Below are 22,000 nucleotides of genomic sequence, written 5' to 3'. Positions count from 1 at the left end.
TTTAAAAAAAAAATAAAGAAAAATAAATAAATAAATAAATAAATAAATAAAGCACCAGCCAGTCCAGTAAATCCTCAATGACTTTAGTAAACACCATTGGGCGATATAACAATTATCACAAGTTGGCTATTGATCTATTTTCTGATGGTGCCATTTGTCATGTTGCTGTAACAGTAATATAAATTTGTTTGTTCCTGCTAAGGGGGAAGACGGGGGTTGGGGGCCTGGGAAACTGGGAACAATGGTGGAGGAAAAGTCACACTTGTGATGGGATTGTGTTCAAACACTGAATACCTGAGACAATTCTATTATAAACAACTTTTAAAATCATGATCTTTTATTTATTTATTTTTTAAATTGTTGTCTTAATGTCTTTTTTTTTTTCTTTTTGGGTCACACCCGGCGATGCGCAGGGATTACTCCTGGCTCTGCACTCAGGAATTACTCCTGGCAGTGCTCAGGGGACCATACGGGATGCCGGGGATCAAACCCAGGTCGGCTGCGTGCAAGGCAAATGCCCTACCCTCTGTGCTATCGCTCCGGCCCCAATCACGATCTTTTAAATTTAAAAAAAAAAAAAAAACAATCAGCAACCCAAGGCACCCTCAGAATGGTATGAAAAAGAAGAAAAGACCAAGGAGGCTTTTAGAAAAGGACAGTGTAACGTCATACTGAATAGATAACAGAAACTTTCATGGGAAGATGCCATCTGCAATTTAAGAAAACGAAGAATACACCAATTGGAGCTTTTGAAAACAGAGGCTCTGGGGAGGTGGGTATCCATGAAATGGGTGATTATGCCTGCAGTCAAGGACAAGGTCCAGGCCACCTATTTGTTCAACAGCATGCATCCCCAAACTCCTGGAACACAAACTAACACTGAGAAGCCTGTTTAGAATGTAGCATACTTGAGTGACAAACAGTGACTTCAGTGATGGACAGTGATAAACAGATGCTTATAATTTAGATAATCTGATGGTTCCCCAACAGAGGGGAGACGGTGAGCAAGAGACATGTACTAGGTTCATCATCAAGGATGACAGTGCAACCTGGCACCAGAGGTTGAGTTCTACAATCTGGAACTCTTAAGCAACATCTTATAAAACAGGAAGTAGAGAAAGCAGACTTGCGCGATGGGCCTTTGAGAACTCATTCCAAAAACCAACAAATAAACAAATGAAAAAAAAATTAAGTTCTGCAGGTGGGAGGGAGAGGAGGCATGCCTGCAGTGGAATGAATGGGAAGGAGTAAAGAAAGAGAAAAAATAAAGAAAAGGGGAAAAAAAATGGAAAAAGTGTTCAAGTTCATCACATTCTTCTCCTGAGTCCAGTGAACTTGTTTATAACCAAGTTCTTCGAATTCCTCGAGAGGCATTTTGGTTATGTCCATTTCTTTTCAGGCTTCATCTTGCTCTGGCTTGGAAAATGTTCCGACTTTGCCAGATTCTCTGTGCTTGCTTCTGCTATGCTTCAGTCAACGCTGTTTCCTCTTCTGATATTACAGAAGGTTTATGCAGAGTTGTTCTGTGGCATCTACAAGCACCAACACTAGTGGCCACAAAGTTACGTCTCCAGGTACACCCTGAGTGTGTGCAGAAGCCCATTCTTCCCCTCCCGCCCCTCTTATCTGTGTGACACAGAGGATGGGACCATTGGTCCATCTATGGCACAGTGGATGGGCGCAACTTCAGCTGACGCACGAAGTTGTGGCATGCTAGCTGGGTGGCGATGTAGGCCAGGGCCAGCTATAGTGGCTGCTGCTGTGTACCTGCCAGGTGCAGGAGCTGTGAGTGCAGTGGGGATCTGTGGCAGATACAGGCCCCGGTGATAACGTGGGCAGTTCCAGGTACAGAACTATAATGCCTGGCCAAGTGACGGGGAGAAGGATGAAGCTCTGAGCAGGGCTCACCCAAAATGTTTAGGCCTCTAAAGGTCTCTAATATGGACCCAGGGCCCTGTGCTGCAAAATTAGTGCCCTACTGCTGAATACACCCCAGAATGGACCCCACAGAATTACTGACACAGACAGTTTTCTTCAACACGAATACTAGTTCAACTTTACAACCTCATTTCCACTTATAAATTAAATAACACAGGGGCCGGAGCGATAGCACAGCGGGTAGGGCATTTGCCGTGCACGCGGCCGACCCGGGTTTGATCCTCGGCATCCCATATGGTCCCCCAAGCACTGCCAGGAGTAATTCCTGAGTGCATGAGTCAGGAGTAACCCCTGTGCATCCATCGCCAGGTGTGACCCAAAAAGAAAAAAGAGTTGGGATTCAGCACCAGCCATTTTGCCAGTAGAGAGAATGGTCCAGCATCACATTTCTAAAAGAACATGATACCACAGAATCTTCACACGTAGACTGATCTGGACTGAGAACTCTGGGGCTTTCTTGGGATGGGGGTGGGCAGACTCCTCTTTCTGCAGGAAGGCACAGCAGCCCGCAGCCATACTGGACATCTGTCGACATAAAAGGGTCCAGCCTCACATCTACTCTCAAACAAAATGACAAGCAGCTGAATCTTCCTAGACGGAACCAGTCTAAGGACCGAAAATTCTGTGGGTATTCTCGGAATTGGGGCAGGCCAAATCTCCCCACCCACTATGGGAAAACCCAGCAGCCCCCACCCCCGACCCAGCCATCTTGCTGGTAGAGAAACAGCCTTGCCTGGAGTCACAGCAGCCCACAACCCTACCTGAGACTCTCTGACATAGAAACAGTTCCACTCCCCAACTGAACCTCATCAAACTGCCAAACTGTTCTAGACCTACAGTGGACCACACGGCCGCTTATGACACCTCAAACTTTCATAGTATTGTAAGCCCAGTAGGATCATAGGAAATCTGACTAAAGCGTTGCATAGAAGACCGGCAAGCTGAAGGAGACGACACAATAACACAGAAGGCTCAACCAGTGCTAAACAGCACGGTAGACCTCAGGCAATGACTTTAGTAACATCGGTGTGAAATACAGCAATCACCACAAAGGGACGCTTACTGATCTAAGATCTGATCGTCCCGTTTGTATTGCAGCAAACAAGAAGTAAATTGATTTGCACCTACAAGAGGGCAGGGTGGGGTGGTGGGTAGGAAAATGGGGCCATTGGCGGAGGGAAGATCACCCCGCTGGTGGGACTGGTGTTGCAAACATTAATGCCTGAAACAACTGTGGTATGAACAACTTGGTAAATCACAGTGTCATTGTACAACTTTTCTTTTTCTTTTTTTAAGAGCTGGAATTCGGGTCTCGAGAGACCCACCACGCCACGGCGCTTCCACGTTAGCATGATCTCGCCTTCCTCAGAAAAGCAATGAAAGATCCCATCCGATGACCAAGCAAGCGCCTTTCCAGCTCCGTCGACCCACGCTCAGCATATCAACCCAGCTTTGCACCTACTGCCAGCATCGCTAGCACAGCCTCCCGCCCCCGCCCCCCGCCTCCGTCCACGAGAGTGAGAAATTAAGCGAGCCGGGGCTACGGGCTGGGTCCTGGTGTCACTGGCACACAGATGGGCTGCGGGTACCAAGCACCGCAACAGTTCAAAAACACCGGCTGGTTATATTCAGGCAAGTGGGAAAACAAAAAAGGAGACTGGGTGACCAAAAAAAAGCTCCCAGAGGGGCCCAAGCACCGGCGAGAGCCGGGGAGGAGATACTTACGGCATTCTGAGGACCAAGAAAGCACACCCAGTCGCCCGGGAAGACCCACCGAGCAAGATGCTCCGAAACCCGGGAAACTTGCTCGGAAAGACGCGGAAATCCGAAAAGCGCGGGCAGCGCTGTGTTACACTCCACGCGGCCCGCGGGAAACACGCCCAAGCAACCCGGGAGCCGGGGGGATGCGGGCAAAGGAAAGACGGGGCGGCGGAATCCACGCCCAGGGACGCATTCAGTCCCTTGGGGGAGACCCGGGACCATCACACACAAATCTGGCCCCCCAAAAAACAGCCTCATGACAACCAAGAGGAGCAGCCGAGTGCCTGGTCGGCTCTGGCACGACGCGCTCAACATTTCTGGCCGGAATGTTTGGGACGGTGCTCCACCCGGACTTCCGGGGCGGAGAGGCGCGGTTGCCATGGTGATGGATGCGGGGCCCGGGGCTGTCGGGCTGCGGTGAGCTGGACCGGTCGGCTCCCTGGGGGAGAACTGGTCGCGCCGCCCGGTCCGGGAGTTGGAATTAGGTAGCAAATCGCTGAGTGCGGGGTCCCCTCGCCCCCTGGCTCCGCTCCTCCCGCCTGATTGCTCGCCTCCGCTGCCAGGACGCCCGCCGTCCGGGCCGCACCAGCAAACGGTACCTGTTGGGGCGGGTGTCCGTCCGGGGCCGCGCGCTCTAAGGATGCTCGCCGGAGGATGCTCGCCCGAGGATGCTCGCCCGCAGCGGCGCGCGCCTCTCCTGGGGACCCGCGGTGCCCGCACGGCGCGGCTTCCGCCTGGCCTCCTAGAAGCCCGAGGCGCTGGCTCAGTCACAGTTTATTTTTCTTGCTACTGTGTAGCTGGTTATTTATGGAGCAGTTCACCGCCTCGTACTCTCCCCGCCGCTGTCTAGGTGTCGGGCTGGAGTTCTAAATGAAGGTGTTTTTTTTTTTTTTCCCTGCCTCCCGCCACCCCCCGCCAGCCTGGGGCTCGGGGAGTTGGGGACGTGCGGTTATATTCTTAATTTATGCTGCGGTTGCTGTCTCTCGTCGCCGAAAGGGAAGGAATCGAATTTTGCAACATTTCTGCAAGAGGCGGGTGGGGTATCTATTTTATCTGTTTTGCATAAAAGCCATTTGAGGACCAGCCTTTTTTTTAAAAAAAAAAGTGCACATTTGAAAATTGCTTGCTGCAAAACGAGGCTTCGGGGTCCCTGATCGGGACAGTTTTCTGGCGCGTCGGGTGAGGACGTGCTTGCACGCCAAGGGGTTGGAAGTTGAGGGGCTTAATTGTGGCGGTGCCAATTTGCAGGAAGCAGACTGTGACGCCGCGTCCCCGTGGGGTCCTTCTCAAAGTCGGTGTAATAGGAAAGTGTCAGGCAGGCGGCCCGTGTCTTATAAATAGGGCACTTGGCCCGTGCTAAGCGATGAGGATCTTTCTTTCCCCCGTGTCGAAGCTCTCTATAATGCAAGGAGAGGCGAGTGATTTAGGCCTCCAGAGCAAGTCGCCAGGGAGTCCTGTAGGGGACCCTACCCGTCTCGTCTTGGTGAACTTGAAACATTCCATTCGTTACTTTGGGGTGTATTTTCAAGTCCAAGCAGAGAGAAATGATGTTGCAACCCTTTAGCCCCAGCACGGTTTAGGGCCTCCGCCTCGGCGTCATTCAAGAGCCTTCACGCTCCGTGAAGAAGGAAGAAGTGTACCGAAATGTACCACCTTTGGCTCCTGACTTTCGCCGGGCGGCATAGTGACATCTCTGTCACCCTCCCCCCCAGACCAGACAGGCAGTACCTGGCCTGTGCAGTGTAGGAGGCCATCAGGTAGTTTGGCCGTTCTTGAAAGCATTTCTGAGCAGAGGTGCTGGGTCATCCAAAATACTAATCCTGGCCACGGCTGGCAGAGAGAGAGCTCATGATAATTTCCAGAAGTGGGATTTAAAAAAAAAAAAATCAAGCCGCTGGGCCAGAGCAATAGAATAACAGGTAAGGCACTTGCCTTCAAGAGTCTGACTCGGGCTGGATCCCAGCACTGCCAGGAGTAACTCCCGAGTGCAGAGCCAGGAGTAAGCCCAGAGCACAGAGCCAGAAGTAAGCCCTGGGTATGCACTATCCCCTCCTGAAACAACTCAACCAGGTGGATCAACTGACTGTCCTCATCTTAATTTTTATTCATTTATTTTTTGTTCTCGGTTTGGAGTCATACCCGGCTGAGCTCAGGCCTTGCTCCTGGCTCTGAGCTCCATTATCACTTCTGGCAAGGTTGGAGGGACTGTGGGTATTTGGTATTCAGTGCTGGGGATGGAGCCCAGGATAGCGACATGCAAGTCTTACCAATTGAGTTGTTTTTCCAGCTCCTTGCTTTGAAACAGTAAGTGCAAAATTTTCTGGGGTCCCGGGAGATAATCCAGCAGGTAGGGCGTTTGCTTTGAATACAGCCGGCCTGGGTTGGCATTCCTGGCACCCCTTATGGTCCTCCAAGCCCTGCCAGAATGATCCCTGACTGCAGAGCCTGGGTAAGCCCTGAGTACCTCAGTGTATAGCCCAAAAACCAACAACAAAAAAAAGAGTGTGACATTTTTCTTGCCCTTTTTTATTTATTTATTTATTTATTTTATTGTATTTTGTTTCTTCTTTTTATTTTATTGTATTTGGTTTCGATTTTCTTTTTTTTTTGGCTCTGTCTCATATATAAAATATATGTATGTATATATATACACATATACATATAAAATCTTAGCTGCCTAAGGCATCCTAATACAACCATGTGCATATTATGATATTCAGCTTTTTCTCCCACCTATAAACACTTTGGTGTCTTGATTCCTACCTTCCACCTCCTCTCCCACTCCTTTTGAAACTCAAATAAATATTTGCATTTTAAGGGATTACCATCACTAAAACAAATTTTCTATTTTTTTTGATAGAATGGCCATCAATCCAGGAAGCGATGCATCTTTCTCCAGCCAGAAATCAGAGACTGCTCGAACCAAAAAATGTCCACCCACTGAAGAGGAGATATTTTACAAGAATTGTAGAGCTGCCTACTTAACTGTTTTCAAAAGCAGTTTAGAAAACATTGTTTCTAAAGATCAACTTTCTTTAGGTAATTTTTTTTATATTTAAGTATTATGACTTATTTGTTGAAAGTTAATAAACGAGAAAAACTGGAATTAGAATTACATTGCTAAATCATCCCACTATCTTAGAAAAGCTTGAGCAAATAAAAATTAAGCTATTGTGCCATTTTATTCCTGAAGAACTCCAAAATTTATCCTTCAGTGTTTTATTAGATTATATTAATGTTCTTAAAGCTTCCATCAGTTATTTACCTTAAATATTATTTTTGCTTTTGGTTTTGGGTGGTGCTGGGATTAGTACTCAATGGTGCTCAGGGATCAATTCTGATGTAGTCCTGGGAATCTAACCCAGGTTGGCTGTATGCAAAGTAAGCATTCTACCCACTATCCTATTTCCACAGCCTCTAAAATATTTTTTAAATTCTCATTTTGGCAACTTACTGATTTATAACAATAGATTAAAATACTTTGGGCAGGGGGCTGGAACAATAGTACAGCAGGTAGGGCGTTTGCTTTGCACTCAGCCGACTCGGGTTCGATTCCCAGCATCCCATATGGTCTCCTGAGCACTGCCAAGAGTAATTCCTGAGTGCATGAGCCAGGAGTAACCCCTGTGTAATGCCAGATGTAACCCAAAAAGAAAAAAAAAGGGGGGAATGTTATTCCTGAAAATACTTTGGGCGTCTGTGCTTACAAGTCTTAAATTGACTTGTGCTAAGGGAAATGTACATAATAAATAACAATGGACTGAATGTAAGAGAAAGTTATTAGGAAAAAACCTGAAACATTTTAATAGATTTGAGCATTCTGCGATTTGAATTCTTTTGGTGGGGGTGATAGCTTTTTTTTTTTTAACCCGGTCCATTATTATATATTGACTTCCACTGCTTACAAAAATCCCCCAAATCCTCCAAACAGTTTGGTTCTTGCCAAATATGTCAAAGACTTGGACGTCTGTTGCCTTGAGAGGGTGATAAACAGGGAGCCTGCTTGCACCGAACACTTGTGTCAGCTCCATCCGGGCTAATAAATGAGTACAGAAATTGATGAACTGTTTTGCTAATTTTAGAAGCACATATCTAAAAAATCTGAGGGCATGAGAGATGGTACAGCTGATAGGATGTTTGCCTTGGACACTTGGATACATCATTAGTCAATCCTTGGCACTGTATCTGACTTTTTAAGCACCCCCAAGTGTGACCTCTGAGCACCACCAGTTGTGGTCACAAAACAAACCCAAACACCTGATCTGTTTTTGCAGCAGTGTTTTAGGTTTGAATACAATTATTTATTTTAGAAAATCCTTTGGGGAGGATATGATCATCAAAAAAGCTTAAAACATCTTTTAAATTATAAACTATAATTTGAGTTTTTTCTTTTATTCTTTTTGAAAATAGATCAAAATCACAAATTTACTAAATTTAAAAATGTAATCTGGGGGCTGGAGAGCTAGCACAGTGGGTAGGGCGTTTGCCTTGCATGCGGCCGACCTGGGTTCAAATCCCAGCATCCCATATGGTCCCCTGAGCACCGCCAGGAGTAATTCCTGAGTGCAGAGCCAGGAGTAACCCCTGTGCATCACCAGGTGTGACCCAAAAAGCAAAAAAAAAAAAAAAATGTAATCTGGGGCTGGAGTGATAGCACAGTGGGTGGGGCATTTGCCTTGCACGCAGCTAACCCGGGTTCGATTCCCAGCATCCCATATGGTCCCCCAGCACCTCCAGGAGTAATTCCTGAGTGCAGAGCCAGGAGTAACCCCTGTGCATTGCTGGGTGGAATGTAATCTGACTTCCACTACCATGGCATTTAGTTTGTGACCAATAAATGTGTATTAATAAGGTGTTATTGGTCTCTTCTGTGTTCATCTGCGTAGGCATATGATTCATATTTTGGCATTCTCTTTTCAAGACTAAATAGAGCAATACTGGAACTAGAACTATAGAATTCAGTTTTCCCTCCCATCTTATAAATAGTATAGGTACTGTTAGGTCAAAGATTGTAGTCGTCCCGAGCAAAAGATTAGTATCTTGGTGTGAACATTTCAATAAGTATAGCTACACAGTGTCATCAGATTTAACAACGGGGCCCAGGCTGGAGAGAAGGGCAGGGATGAAGGCCTTTCCCTGGCACGTGCCCGGCCCAGTTCCACCCCAGCACCACACACCGACCCCCCAGGTCAGGAGTGATCCTGAGCACTGGGCCAGCTGTAAGCCCCGAGCACAGGCAGGTCCCCCAAATCAAGTAAGACCGAAAAATGGGTTCCAACTAATTCTAAACTAGAAGTCAAAGTTAAGTTAGTTATTGAATTATGCCACTTTCTTAGATAAGAAAATGTCTACATATGAGTCTATATTGTGCAGAATTGATTTTAATTCTGAGAAAGTTATTGTGTACTGTTCAAGTTTTAAAGATCCATTATTATAAATGATAAAACAAGTGTGTGCCGAGCTGCTAATTCCACAGAACTGGGCAGAAAAATGCCCCCTCCTTTTTTTTTTTTACATTTGGACTTTATAATTTAGAGTGATGGAGGGACCTACAAAGTGTACTGGGTGGCTGTGCGGCCTCTCCCTGAGATTCTCACCCAGCTGGGCAGGTGGTTCAATGCTTGGGCCTGAGGATTTGATGTTTCTCTGGGCCTGCAGTGCTGGGGGCTGCCTTTGGGGCCCCTGAGATGCAGGAGTCATTTGGGTGAGGTGCATGTACCCTGACCCCTGTTTTATCTCCCTCACTCTAAAAATGGACTTTTGACTTCAATCACAATTTTTTTTTTTTTTTTTTGCTTTTTGGGTCACACCTGGCAATGCAAAGGGTTACTCCTGGCTTTGCACTCAGGAATTACCCCTGGTCATGCTCAGGGGACCATATGGGATGCTGGGATTCGAACCGGGGTCGGCCGCATGCAAGGCAAACGCCCTACCCGCTGTGCTATCTCTCCAGCCCTTCAATCACAATTTTTAAATTCCTATTTGTATTGCAAACTTTGGGGATTTGGGACTACACCTGTAGTGCTCAGGGGGTACTCCTGACTCTGTACTCAGGAGGTGCTCCTGGCAGTGCTCTGGGGACCATGGGTGCTGGGGATAGCTCCCAGGCCTCCAGCATGTAAAGCCCGAGCTCAGCCCCATGAGCCATGTCACAGGGCCCGGCATTATGAGCATTTAAAGGGTTCAGGTTGGCTGGAGATGGAATCCTAAAACACATGTACCTCTTCCTCCTGTCTCTTGGGAAGTAAATTGAGGAAATATCCATTTATAAATTCACTGTCACTGTCATCCCGTTGCTCATCAATTTGTTCGAGCGGGCACCAGTAACGTCTCTCATTGAGAGACTTATTGTTGCTGTTTTTGGCATATCCAATACACACGGGGAGCTTGCCAGGCTCTGCCTCTCAGGCTCGATACTCTCGGTAGCTTGCCGGGCTCTCAGAGAGGGGCGGAGGAATCGAACTTGGGTTGGCCGCGTGAAAGGCGAAAGCCCAACCGCTGAAATTAGGCAGAATATTATTTTTTATTCATGGGACAACATGATATTGGGTCTTCTTGATTATCTTCAGAATAAATTTGTGAAAATGGAGAATTTTTTTCCCACTGCTACAAACTTCCACAAAGCTTTTTCTAGGAGATGGCAAACACTACAGCTTTCATTAGCTCTGAAACTCATGTCAAGATTGACTTCTTGATTTTGTGCCAAATTTTGTTGTCTATGTATCATGTACTGGCATAATCTTGAAGATGGGAGAATTAGCTTTTAGTTTGTGCATTTTTAATGTATTACTAACCATGAATCAGGACAACAGGTAGGGAATTTACACATCAGATATGGGCCTCCTCTTTTAATTACAAAAGTTCTTAAGAACCATGAAGTTTGTATCTCTAAAAAAAACCAAAACCTTCTTTTGTGCTTGACGCATGAATGAATGTCTGGATTTATTACCCTGAATTATTTTCTATTTCCCTGAGAATACTGTCTTAGTTAAATTGTTTTATATTTATTAGTCCTTATCATATTTAACAAAGATTATTCTTTTTTGTACTGGTTGACTGTGCATAGTTCTTATGAAATATCACCTCAAATGGTTAGAAGTACCCAAACGAAGGTGTCAGATTTCTCAGCTAAGGATTGTGACCAGCAGTAGGGATGGAGGAATTGAACCCGGATCGGCTGTGTGCAAGGCAAATGCCCTACATGCTGTGCTATTGCTCCAGTCCTAGAATATGAAGAAAAATCTTGATTCTTAGCATGAATACATAAAATATCTTTGGACGTATGTGTGTGCTTTGAGAGTCAAACATACTGTAGATTGCAAACATCAAGGGTTCTATGTTGATAATATGAAAACACTATATCGATATGTATATGTGTTTAAAATAGTGAAAGAAAAATGCACTTAACTATAATCCCAGCTATTTCGGTAACATCTGACTAAACCATGTTTTACTGGGCAGCTCTTCAGCACGCAGGAAGGAACCCATCCCAAAAGACCATCAATAAGTACTGGACTCCTCAAACTGCCAAACTGAATTTTGATGATTTTTGTGTAATTTTAAGAAATGAAAAGCCTATTTCAAAAGCAGAGCTGCTGAATTCATTTAAGCAACTAGATGTCACTGATGATGGCTTTATATCCCACGCTGATCTTTATAAATTCCTCACGAAGGTAAGATGTGTGAGACGCATGTTTTGTGAAACCACTGGCATTTGCTTTGGCGCGGAAAGTCTATGTTAAACAAAACCTTCATGGGCAGGTAGAATGAATTACATATATGTTGTCTACAAAATACTTAAGGATCTTCCTGGATCAAAGATGCTTCTTTTTTTCTTCCTTTTCCTTGCTTTTTTTTCCCCCTTGATAAGTCTTTAATTTAAAGAGTATACTATTGATATCAGTTAGATTCATTGAAGTATGTGTTCCTTGTTTGACTCTTTAGCTTCTGTAGGCACAACTAAATATCCTTATGAGAGAGTAAAGTTGGTATTTATTTTACCGCTGGCTAGCTCGTTGGATCAAAGATGCTTTGTAAATAAAAGATAAAATTGAATCCAAATTGCAGTCCCCTTTTGCTCCCTTGCAATTTTTTTCTATACCTTCTTTTTTGTAGTTTTGTTTTATTAGGGAGGCCATGTGGTTTATAGTACCAATAATGTTTATGGTTTTGGTATAAATTGCTGCATCTCCACCACCACCACCTCCAAAGTGCCCGAACCCTCCCTATGTTACTTCTAGTCCTTTGCAGTCATTTCCTATCCAGAAACCTTGGTAAGTCAGTGATCGGTTCATCTGTGACAAGTAAAAGAGAAACATCCAAGTGGGACCCAAATGTGCAAAAGCATCATTCTGAATTTTCTGAATTTAATAGTAATTGTTATTAGATATCTCATAGAGTTCTCGAAATTCAATAAAGTAAAATTTTGCACACTTTCACAAAATTTTTATGAAATGGTGGATTTTATATTCATTTCATTCTTATAATACCCATTTTGAGATTTATAATGAGACTATATTTTCAAACCTGTAGAAAAGATTAGAGTGACATTATTCTTTCCTTATGTGTAACTAAGTGTGACAGTTTTTTTTTGTTTTAAAAATATCCATCTTTTTTAAGGGCCCGGGAGCCCCAAGAACTGAGCATCTGCTTTGCGTATAAGAGGCCCAGCGCCACAAGGTCCCCTAGACACCTCCGCAGGCACCAGGCCCCAAGCACCACTGGGTGTGTCCCCCCACCCTCAAAATATATATTTTGATATATATATATCTTGATATCTTGCTTTTACAGAGAGGTGAGAAGATGACTCGAGAAGAAGTAAATGCCATAATAAGTTTAGATGATGTAAATGCTGATGGGAGATTTGACTACCTCAAGGTACATAAAGTCATATAAATTTACTTACTATGTTAGACTGATTGGGTTTTTTTTTTAAGGGGCACTTTTTAATATAACAGTGACATACTTAGAATAACCATTGTAGTAGAAATTTCATCTCTTCAGTCTCATGGCTATGTGACTACATTAAAAATGAGATAATCACCTGAGTATGTGTACTCACAGAGACGGGAAACTCTCATTAGACACATGCCTTTTCCAGTGTGGAAGAACCATAAAAATTATTTAGAACAAACCCAAGTCTACACGTCTTGTAAAAAGAACCATAAATCATTTCTCTTAGTATAGCCTTTTATTTTCACTCAGTCTGACCTCCTTGTTGAATCATGGCTGCATTCCACTAGGTCACTTGAGGGTGGTCAGTCTGATTCAAGAAAATAAAATGAGTACCCTCGTTCAGTGGGAAATGTATTCCGCCTATCAGTCAGTCCCTTGCCTACTAATGTGCATTCGCCTTCTCCCAAATGCATGATTGAGTGTTTGACCCAATGGACTACTTTTTTATTTCCTGTAGTTTTGTAAATTATATATGACAACCAATGAGCAATGTCTCAAAACTGCCTTAGAAAAACTGGAGGTTGACAGTAAGCTGAGACGGCAACAGTTTGGAAGCCGCAAGGAAGGGTCCCCTGAAAGTCACCCATTGCCAGGGCCCAAATCGTCACCTGGAATCATAAGAAAAGCTGACCAGGAACCACCTTCAAATAAAGGTATTTGCTTTTGATATTAGGAATTCCTTGACCAAGAATGGTGGGTCAGAGTCACATTAGTTTTTCCTTTCATCTTAGCTTATTGGTGATAAAACAAATGAGAATCCAACTTTTGTTAGCTACCATTTTAGACTCTCTTAGCTATAAAAATCTATTGAAATAAAATTTTATTATGGAACTTGACTTGGCTATGCTCATTATATTTTATTAAAAGTAAAATTTCAGGCTAAAAGGTGACATATTGCAATAAGGAATCTTATTAGTAACCCATAAATTAGGGACCATTAAATCCTGATTAATATAAAGCTGCTGATTTTCTTTCAATGGGAAGATCAAAGAGAAGGAAATGAATTCCTAGACCTTTTTTTGCTACATTGTGCTTAGAAACAAACTTCCTATTGACAGTTTTAACTGTGAGACCAACTATTACTCCTAACTATTACAGGTGACACCAGAAATTCTTTACTGGAAACAACTGTGAAGTTCAAATCATCTGTTTCCTTCATAATTACCATGGGTGTAACAAGCAACCGAAATTCAAAATTAACTGAGCCAAACTCAATAAAGGTATAGTACTTTTATATGAATAGTTTTTTATTCAACGCTTTTAAGTTTATTAGTAACTCTTCAGTGTTTGTGAGAAACAGTACATTTGTGAAGTAATTATTCGTGTTTTATTTTCCTGTAGAGTATAGCACTTATACTATCTGTCACTGTCACTGTCATCCCGTTGCTCATCAATTTGTTCGAGTGGGCACCAGTAACGTCTCTCGTTGAGAGACTTGTTGTTACTGTTTTTGGCATATCCAATATGCACGGGTAGCTTGCCAGGTTCTGCCGTGCGGGCTCGATACTCTCGGTAGCTTGCCGGGCTCTCCGAGAGGGGCGGAGGAATTGAAGACGGGTCAGCCGAATGAAAAGCGAATGCCCTACCGCTGTGCAAATTTTACTAATATATATGACGAATAATAATAATGCTTAAAGGGTTTCAGTTTAAAAGTGACCTTAGCCTTTTTAACTTGAGTAAATGATCTAATTATGTGCTTTTCTGAGCAAATTTTTGGTTTTGTTTAGAAAATATTTTCTGTAGGTGTTTCTTATAAATAAATCGTTCATCCAGTGATCAGTTCCTATGAAAGACCAACAGCGTCGCCTTACTAAGTCAATATTTGTAGTGTTAATATTGATCTTCTTTCTTTGTGTTCCCTTTCTAGAATCAGCCTTTACTAGTTTTCTTTCAACAGAAAATAATAGCTACAAAAATATAAAACATTAACTGGAAACTGCTAGGATACATTAAAAATGTGTACCTAGAGACCACTGTAAAAGGGGGAAAAATGGTTATGACCACATACTATAACTGCTGTTAGAAAACTGAACTGATCGTCCTCAAGAGCTACATTTTTGTTTCAAATAACAACTCTGTATTTGTTATTGAACTCTGAAGTCCCTTATATCTTTAAATTGCTAGGCAGTGACATTTGTTCTATATTAAAATTTTAAAACATTATCTCCAAGGAATTTGGTTCAGACTGTTTAGGAATCTATACACCCTAAGCAATTTGGTGTGCATGTCTAGCAATATTTAGTGTTCCAACAATATTATTTTCTACTGATGGAAACTTTTTTACATTTTGCAACTGAATTGATTGCTAATTGAAGAATAATTATTAAGGTTATTATTAAACTATCAACACATTTGAGTAAGAATTTAATAAATACCTAAATAAGTATTTATTTATAGATAATAAGATTTTAGATAATAAGATAATAATAAGATTTTACTAAATAAGTAAAATCAAATAAGTGTGCCTTAATTGACCAAACGTAAAAATAAACATTTTAGCTGGCATAGATATAAAAATTCTATTAAATTGATTTTAGACTTTTTCTGTGTCATGCTGTTATTAATTGAGCCTACATCAATATAATTTTAAAACTTAGTTCGGCTGAATAGAGATTACTAAAACGATCATGTATGCCCTTGTTTGCTTAATGGTAAAACGTGGATTAAAAAATTAAATGGTTAGGGGTTTTTTTGGGGTTTTTTTTGCCATACTTGGTGGTACTCAGGGCTTGCTCCTGGCTCTGTGCTCAGGGATCACTTCTGGCAGAACTCAGGCATTGAACCCAGGTTGCTCGTGCGGAAGACAAGCACCATACCCACTGCGCTCTCTCTTATCATCATCATCATCATCATCATCATCATCATCATCATCATCATCATCATCATCCCGTTGATTGTCGATTTTCTCGAGTGGTCTCAGTAACATCTCCATTCATCCTAGCCCTGAGATTTTAGAAGTCTCTCTCTACTCATCCTTCCCAACAATGCTGTACTGGAGGCTCTTTCAGGGTCAGGGGAATGAGACCCAGCATTGTTATTGGTTTTGGCATATGAATACACCATGGGGAGTTTGCGAGGCTCTCCCATGTGGGCAGAAAACTAGTAGCTTGCCTAGTTCTCACGCTTCCAGGAGTTTGGTTTTAAGTCTCTGGATGTTGGCCGTTGGTGGGATTACACGGCACCAAGGCCAGTCCCTGGGTGTGACTGCCTAGCTACTGGAGAATGGGAGATCTGGGCGTAAGAGGCCCAGTCCCGATCCGAGCAGGCTTGGAGGTCTCAGCCCCGGGTCCCACACACCTGGGTTCCTCTGCCAGTACCTTCATGCATGAAGCTCGTCCGAACGTGTGGAAAGGGGCCTTGAGCATGGCTGTGGCTAAGGCTCCGGAGGTCTTCAGCCGCTGGGAGCTCTGCTCGGGGTAGGGAGGGAAGGTGGAGCCCACCGCCTATAAGGGGCCCCGGGGAAGACAGCCAGGAGCGAGGGCCAGAGACTCTCTGTGTCGCTCTCTTCCGGGAGCTTGGTTTTGCTCTCTCTCAGATCCCACAGATTGAGTTTTAATCACGGCTTCAGAAATAGCTCCAAGGATAGGGCACATGCCTAAAGATCTTGAGTTTACCCCCAACATCTTTGTGCCCTCCCATTCCCCCAGCACAACTGGTGTGGCCCCAATGACCCCCCCAAAGAGCAAGGGATTGTCCCTAACATTTTTTTCTTCTTAACAGTATACCAAGGTAGTTCATCATCGTAGTTTACTTATTCATTCATTCTTGTATTCGACAGTATTTATTTACTAGCCACTTTGTTAGGCCACCATTCTAGGTATGGATGCAATACTTTGGACAGAAATATCTATGACTGAATCCTAGGGTTTCAGCAACTGGCCTCTGCTATGCTCTAATCAGCAGCCCTTCTGAGTCTCAGTCTCCTCATCTGTGAAATGGGAAATATTATATTTAGTGTGTCTTGAAAGATTTAAATGATCTAACATATATAAAACATTTAGCACAGTGCCAGAGACATAGAGTGGCTTTAATAAATAATAGCATTGCGAACATTATTGTAGAACAAGAAATCACTTTCCGTTTTTGTGCAGGAACGATGTGAGGGGTAGTTTCAAAGGCATTATTCTGCTTTGCAGAGACCTCTAATTAGTGAGGTTTGGTTAGGGAAGTCCAACTCCAGAGATCAGAGAGGCTGGCCCAGTTTCCCAGGCATAAAAGTGCTGACCACAGGACTGAGGGCAGCACCCGAGTAGAGCAAGGACGCCCCAGGCTGGTCAGACTGTCCTGTGACCGCCCAGAGGAAGAGTCCTGTGGGGAGATGGCTCTGTGCGAGTCAACTCCAAAAACCAAAAGACAACTTAGGTTTTTTACTAAGATTCCAGAACAGGGAATGGCGCTTAGTTAAGAGGTAGTTAGGGAAGAGGGACTCCGAGAATTTAGTAGTTAAAAGAAGATGACTACTGTCAGCTTTAACCTTCTGTAACTTTCACATAAAATGAAATGTCATTCGGAAATGCTTCTTATCTTACTAATATGACTCTCCTATTTCTGACCTTGATCTTTCCCATTATCGTCAATTTATATCTTTTAATAGTGAACTGAAATCATTATTTTAAAAAAAAATCTGTGTTTCTTTTGTTATTCAACAGTGACTTCTTTGCATTTTATGCTACACTTTTTTTTTTCTCTTCGGGTCACACCCGGCATTGCACAGGGGTTACTCCTGGCTTGTGCACTCAGGAAATACTCCTGGTGGTGCTCAGGGGACCATATGGGATGCTGGGAATCGAACCCAGGTCAGCCTCATGCAAGGCAAATGCCCTGCCCACTGTGCGATCACTCCAGTCCCTTTGCTACACTTTTTAAATAAATTTTTTATAAATTTATACATTTCTTAAATTTTGTATTAACTGAGAAGTACTTGGTCTTTAAAAAAGTTACAAAATTTGTCTTAAATGAGACTAAAGCATAAGTTACTAAAGAATTGTTAATTTTCTTCAAACACTTGAAATCTATTTAAAATAAGTTTGGGGGGCTGGAGCAATAGCACAGCGGGTAGGGCGTTTGCCTTGCGCGCAGCTGACCCGGGTTCGATTCCCAGCATCCCATATGGTCCCCTGAGCACGGCCAGGGGTAATTCCTGAGTGCAGAGCCAGGAGTAACCCCTGTGCATCGCCAGGTGTGACCCAAAAGGCAAAAAAAAAAAAAAAAATTAAAATAAGTTTGGGTATCTCAGTTTCATGTGGAGGAGTTAGGAGTAAGGAACTAGGTCAGAGAGAGAAGATGGGACTTTTCAGAAATTAGAAAATTATTATAGGGGCTGGAGTGATAGCACAGAGGATAGGGCGTTTGCCTTGCACCACGCAGCTGACCCGGGTTCAATTCCCAGGATCCCATATGGTCTCCTGAGCACTCCCAGGGATAATTCTTGAGTGCACAGCCAGGAGTAACCCCTGAGTATCGCCAGGTGTGACCCAAAAAGCAAAAAAAAAAAAAAAAAAAAAATTATAAATTATAAGGGTTTAAGGCTAGGCCATATTTATAAGCCATAAATCCACCAAACTGATAAAGAATAAAAATTTCAGAAGGAAAGTAAGGCCTTTGTAGGGATGTACACGTTACTTCCTACAGAGTATTCACAGGCAGTATATCAATAGTGTGTTTTAAACCTGAATTCTATCAATTTGCTTAGGTTTTGTAACATGCAAGAAATGTCAGGAATTTTTGAGAAGGGACTAGCCTTAACTTTCTTACAAGTCATGACTAGAATTAGAGAAAGCCCCAAGCCATAAATGATAAATTCCAGCGATGAAATTTTTTCCATATTTAGATTGTTAATTAGAATGTGATTAAGCATATATATGATTATATTATACATATTTTTTCATATATGTTACATATGGCAATACAAAGCAATAGAAATATAAACACTCTTTTGAGGGGAGGGGTCTTTGATCAATTTATAGATCAAACCCGTGTTGACCCCATACAAGATAAACTCCCTACCTGGTCCCTCTACAGTTTATAATCTTTAGTAACAAAAGCTCAGTAACTTTCTCTGCCTAGTGATAATGAAGAGCAAATAGGTTTCCAGTAAGTAATATGGCATGTGATATCTTTATTTAAAAAAAAAACAAGATAAATAAGATGTATTTATTCTCTTAAATGTCTGGCACATTCACTATTTAACAATTCTACCTCACCTAAAACTTTAGTAATAATATAGAATTTGTCTGTTGAAACGTATTTACTGCAATATTTCAGGAAAATTAGTAGCTAGAATTTTCAATTTTTTGAAAATTTTTACATGTTTTTATTCTTTTCAGCATTTTCTTATACATTGTATATGAAAACAAGAAAAATTTGTAAAGGACAAATACATTTTGTGCTTAACATTTTTTGAATTTTCCTGAATTGGTAGAATATAGCACCATCTTATGCACTGTGTAAGAATTACAGCTAGTGTTTACTCTGCATTATATTGTCAAAAAGTCATGTCAACATGGAACATCTTAATCTACAGCTCTGATTTTTTAATTCAATTTTTCCTTATTTGTCTAATAATCAAACTTAATTTATAATCCTTTCAAATTTATTTAAAGTATCAACCAATCTGTCAGTATTTTTTTCCCTGTGAATTTGTAGTGACAGTTGAGCTTAGGCCCTTAGAGGAAAAACTCTCTGTGGTTGAAAGTCTGTTTTTGAAGAAAGTATTAGACTGAATAAACAGAGAATGTTTCTTATCTAAGAGATCTTGAGAATTTGAGTTCTTCCTTATTAACAATCTTCATATTCCAGCAGTGTTAATTAGTATTCAAAATACTGTGATTATTACAGCAAAGCCTAGCTGATTTGAATTAAATGTAACAATGTGTCCTATGTCTCCTGTTTTATAATAGCTGCTGTTCTGCAGTTCTCCACTTTATTCACCATGTGGGCTAGGATGCAGATTATTGTTCCAAAAAAAAAAAAACTTAACAAATTCCATTCTACTTATACCTTTCCTAGACATGAAACTTCAGAAAGGCCGTTAGTGGAAATTAAAAATTGAGAGGTAAGGAAGGGAGGGACCCGAGGTAACGTCAAGATGCATCTGCGGAGGGTGCGGGGCCCTTTGGTGGTGGTGAGGCCCAGTGACTGGCTACATCAACACCATACACATCAGTGACAGCCAGGTCACCTCAGCCCTAACAGTACATTAAAATCAGACACGGGGAGGAGGTGTAGTGGTTACGGCATATGCGGGGCACAGGTTTGATTCCAGCACCACAGTGTTCCCCACCCGGGTGTCACTGGATGCAGCCTGAAGCCCCCCGCACCGCCAGGTGGCACTGTGGCCCTGGTACTGCAGGCCCAAGCATCACTGTGCCTTTAGGCTCTTGCATTGAATTACTGGCCCAGTTGACCTACAATCAACAGTGGAGGTCCCTGGACCTCCTGAGCACCGTTTGGGAGGCCCCTCCCCCCAGATTAAAATATTTGAATAGGGGCTGGAGCGATGGCACAGAGGGTAGGGCGTTTGCTTTGCATGCAGCCGACCCGGGTTCGATTCCCAGCATCCCATATGGTCCCCTAAGCACCGCCAGGGGTGATTCCTGAGTGCAGAGCCAGGAATAACCCTTGTGCATTGTCAGGTGTGATCCAAAAAGCAAAATAATAATAATAATAATAATAATAATAAAATATTTGAATTATTTTTCATCTAACTTTACAGTGCGCCTCAGCCTGTACCACTTCCCCCAAGTGTCATTGGACTACTTCAAACATTAGCACAAGGGAAAAATGGTTTCATCCTGAGTTTTCCCAATGCCACAAATTACGTTCACTGTAAGGAGGCTGGGAAAAGTGCTCTGCTTTTTACAGTTCAGCTTAAACATTTTTAAGTGGCAGAGCCTGGCAAGCTACCTGTGGCGTATTTGATATGCCAAAAACAGTAATGACAAGTCTTACAATGGAGACGTTACCGGTGCCCACTCGAGCAAATTGATGAGCAACGGGATGACAGTGATACATGACAATGATGACAATGTGCTAATGTTTGACACAGTGCTACAGTGAAGCTGGGGGAATGCTCTTACCTTCATACGTTCATCATTATAATTAAAGCTTCAGATATTTTCCAAACTTAAATCTACAGTTTTCATAATAAAAATAAGCTTATCTTGATATTTCCATATATGTACAATTCCACATGATATTGTTTTATAATCCTTTTTTTTAAATACCTGGAACATGAAGTTTCTTTAAATACTAATCTTAAAGCAAATAATTGCAGATATTTAAATGTGAAAAAGAACAGTTTTTAAAATGTTTTTGTGGTAGCATTGCTAACATTATGGTAATATTTTGTGGTAACAGTGTTTTTGTGGTAACATTTATACCATATACGTTCCAAGTGTGCATATACTGCAGCATGATGAGAAGTCGAGTTTCCTTCCCTGTCACCCTGTGCTTGACACCTTTACCCATTTTTACTACCCCCAAACTCCTCCTCCTCCTCCTTCACCAATCAAGAACAGAATGTTGAATATAGCGGGTAGTTTGGAAGGGAAGTCAGGAGACATGAGTTCCAGCTTTGGCTTGGCAAAATCAGCAAGAACTGTGGCTTAGACATATAAATTTATTTTTCATATGTCAGCACAGTGGTAGGGCGTTTGCCTTTCACGAGGCCGACCCGAGTTCGATTCCTCTGCCCCTCTCAGAGAGCCCGGCAAGCTACCGAGAGTATCGCATCCGCTCGGCAGAGCCTGGCAAGTTCCCAGTGGCGTATTGGATATGCCAAAAACAGTAACAAGAAGTCTCACAATGAGAGACGTTACTGGTGCCCGCTCAAACAAATCGATGAGCAACGGGATGACAGTGACAGTGACGTCATCAAAAGAGAAATGTATATGGGTTTCTGTGAGAACTTCTTCTACCTTTAATATTCCGTAGTTTGTTTTGTTTGTTTTGGGGAAGCTACGCCCAGCTGTGCTGAGGGCTTATTCCTGGCTCTGCGCTCCTGCCAGGTTGCTACGTTAAAGCTATAGAATATCGGGCTGGAGCAACAGTACAGTGGGTCGGGCACTTGCCTTGCCCCTGGCCAACTTGGGTTCCCTCCTCCACCCCATGTGATCCCAGAGTCTGCCAGAAGGGATCCCTGAGCTCAGAGCCAGGAGTAGGGCCTGAGCACCACTGAGTGTGGCCCCAAAACCAAAAAACATAAAGTAAAATAAAATAGCATCCCTTGCCATTTTAGAAGGATGAACATAAAAAAAATTCATAAAGTAAATTAAGTAGAATTCAAACTGATAATGCTATTTTCACAATTATTGAAAGAAAAATATTTTGTTTTCCTCTTGATTCA

The 22,000-nt window shown here is 42.7% G+C and overlaps 2 protein-coding genes across 7 annotated transcripts in view; one reads left to right on the top strand and one right to left on the bottom strand.

Moving 5' to 3' along the window:
* Window positions 1-4,001, bottom strand: part of ITGB3BP (integrin subunit beta 3 binding protein) — a 53,595-nt gene extending 49,594 nt beyond the window's left edge. For both annotated transcript variants that reach the window (XM_055137619.1, XM_012932427.2), the window contains exon 1: window positions 3,664-4,001. In XM_055137619.1, coding sequence (XP_054993594.1) covers window positions 3,664-3,957 — 294 coding nt within the window. In that variant the 5' untranslated portion in view covers window positions 3,958-4,001. The remainder of the gene's footprint in view (window positions 1-3,663) is intronic.
* A 65-nt stretch (window positions 4,002-4,066) lies between these two features.
* EFCAB7 (EF-hand calcium binding domain 7) overlaps window positions 4,067-22,000 on the top strand; it is a 46,262-nt gene continuing 28,328 nt past the window's right edge. Inside the window, exons 1-6 of one of the 5 annotated variants that reach the window (XM_055137614.1) lie at window positions 4,067-4,294; window positions 6,560-6,738; window positions 11,161-11,372; window positions 12,490-12,576; window positions 13,112-13,307; window positions 13,753-13,874. In XM_055137614.1, the coding sequence (XP_054993589.1) occupies window positions 6,561-6,738; window positions 11,161-11,372; window positions 12,490-12,576; window positions 13,112-13,307; window positions 13,753-13,874 (795 nt within the window). In that variant the 5' untranslated portion in view covers window positions 4,067-4,294; window position 6,560. The other 4 variants (XM_055137615.1, XM_055137616.1, XM_055137613.1 and 1 more) reach the window with 4 other exon arrangements.

The sequence above is a fragment of the Sorex araneus genome, chromosome 5, assembly GCF_027595985.1.
Source record: "Sorex araneus isolate mSorAra2 chromosome 5, mSorAra2.pri, whole genome shotgun sequence".
Taxonomy (NCBI): domain Eukaryota; kingdom Metazoa; phylum Chordata; class Mammalia; order Eulipotyphla; family Soricidae; genus Sorex; species Sorex araneus.
The sequence above is the reverse complement of the archived record's forward strand: the minus strand, read 5'-3'. Positions and strand labels throughout refer to the sequence as shown.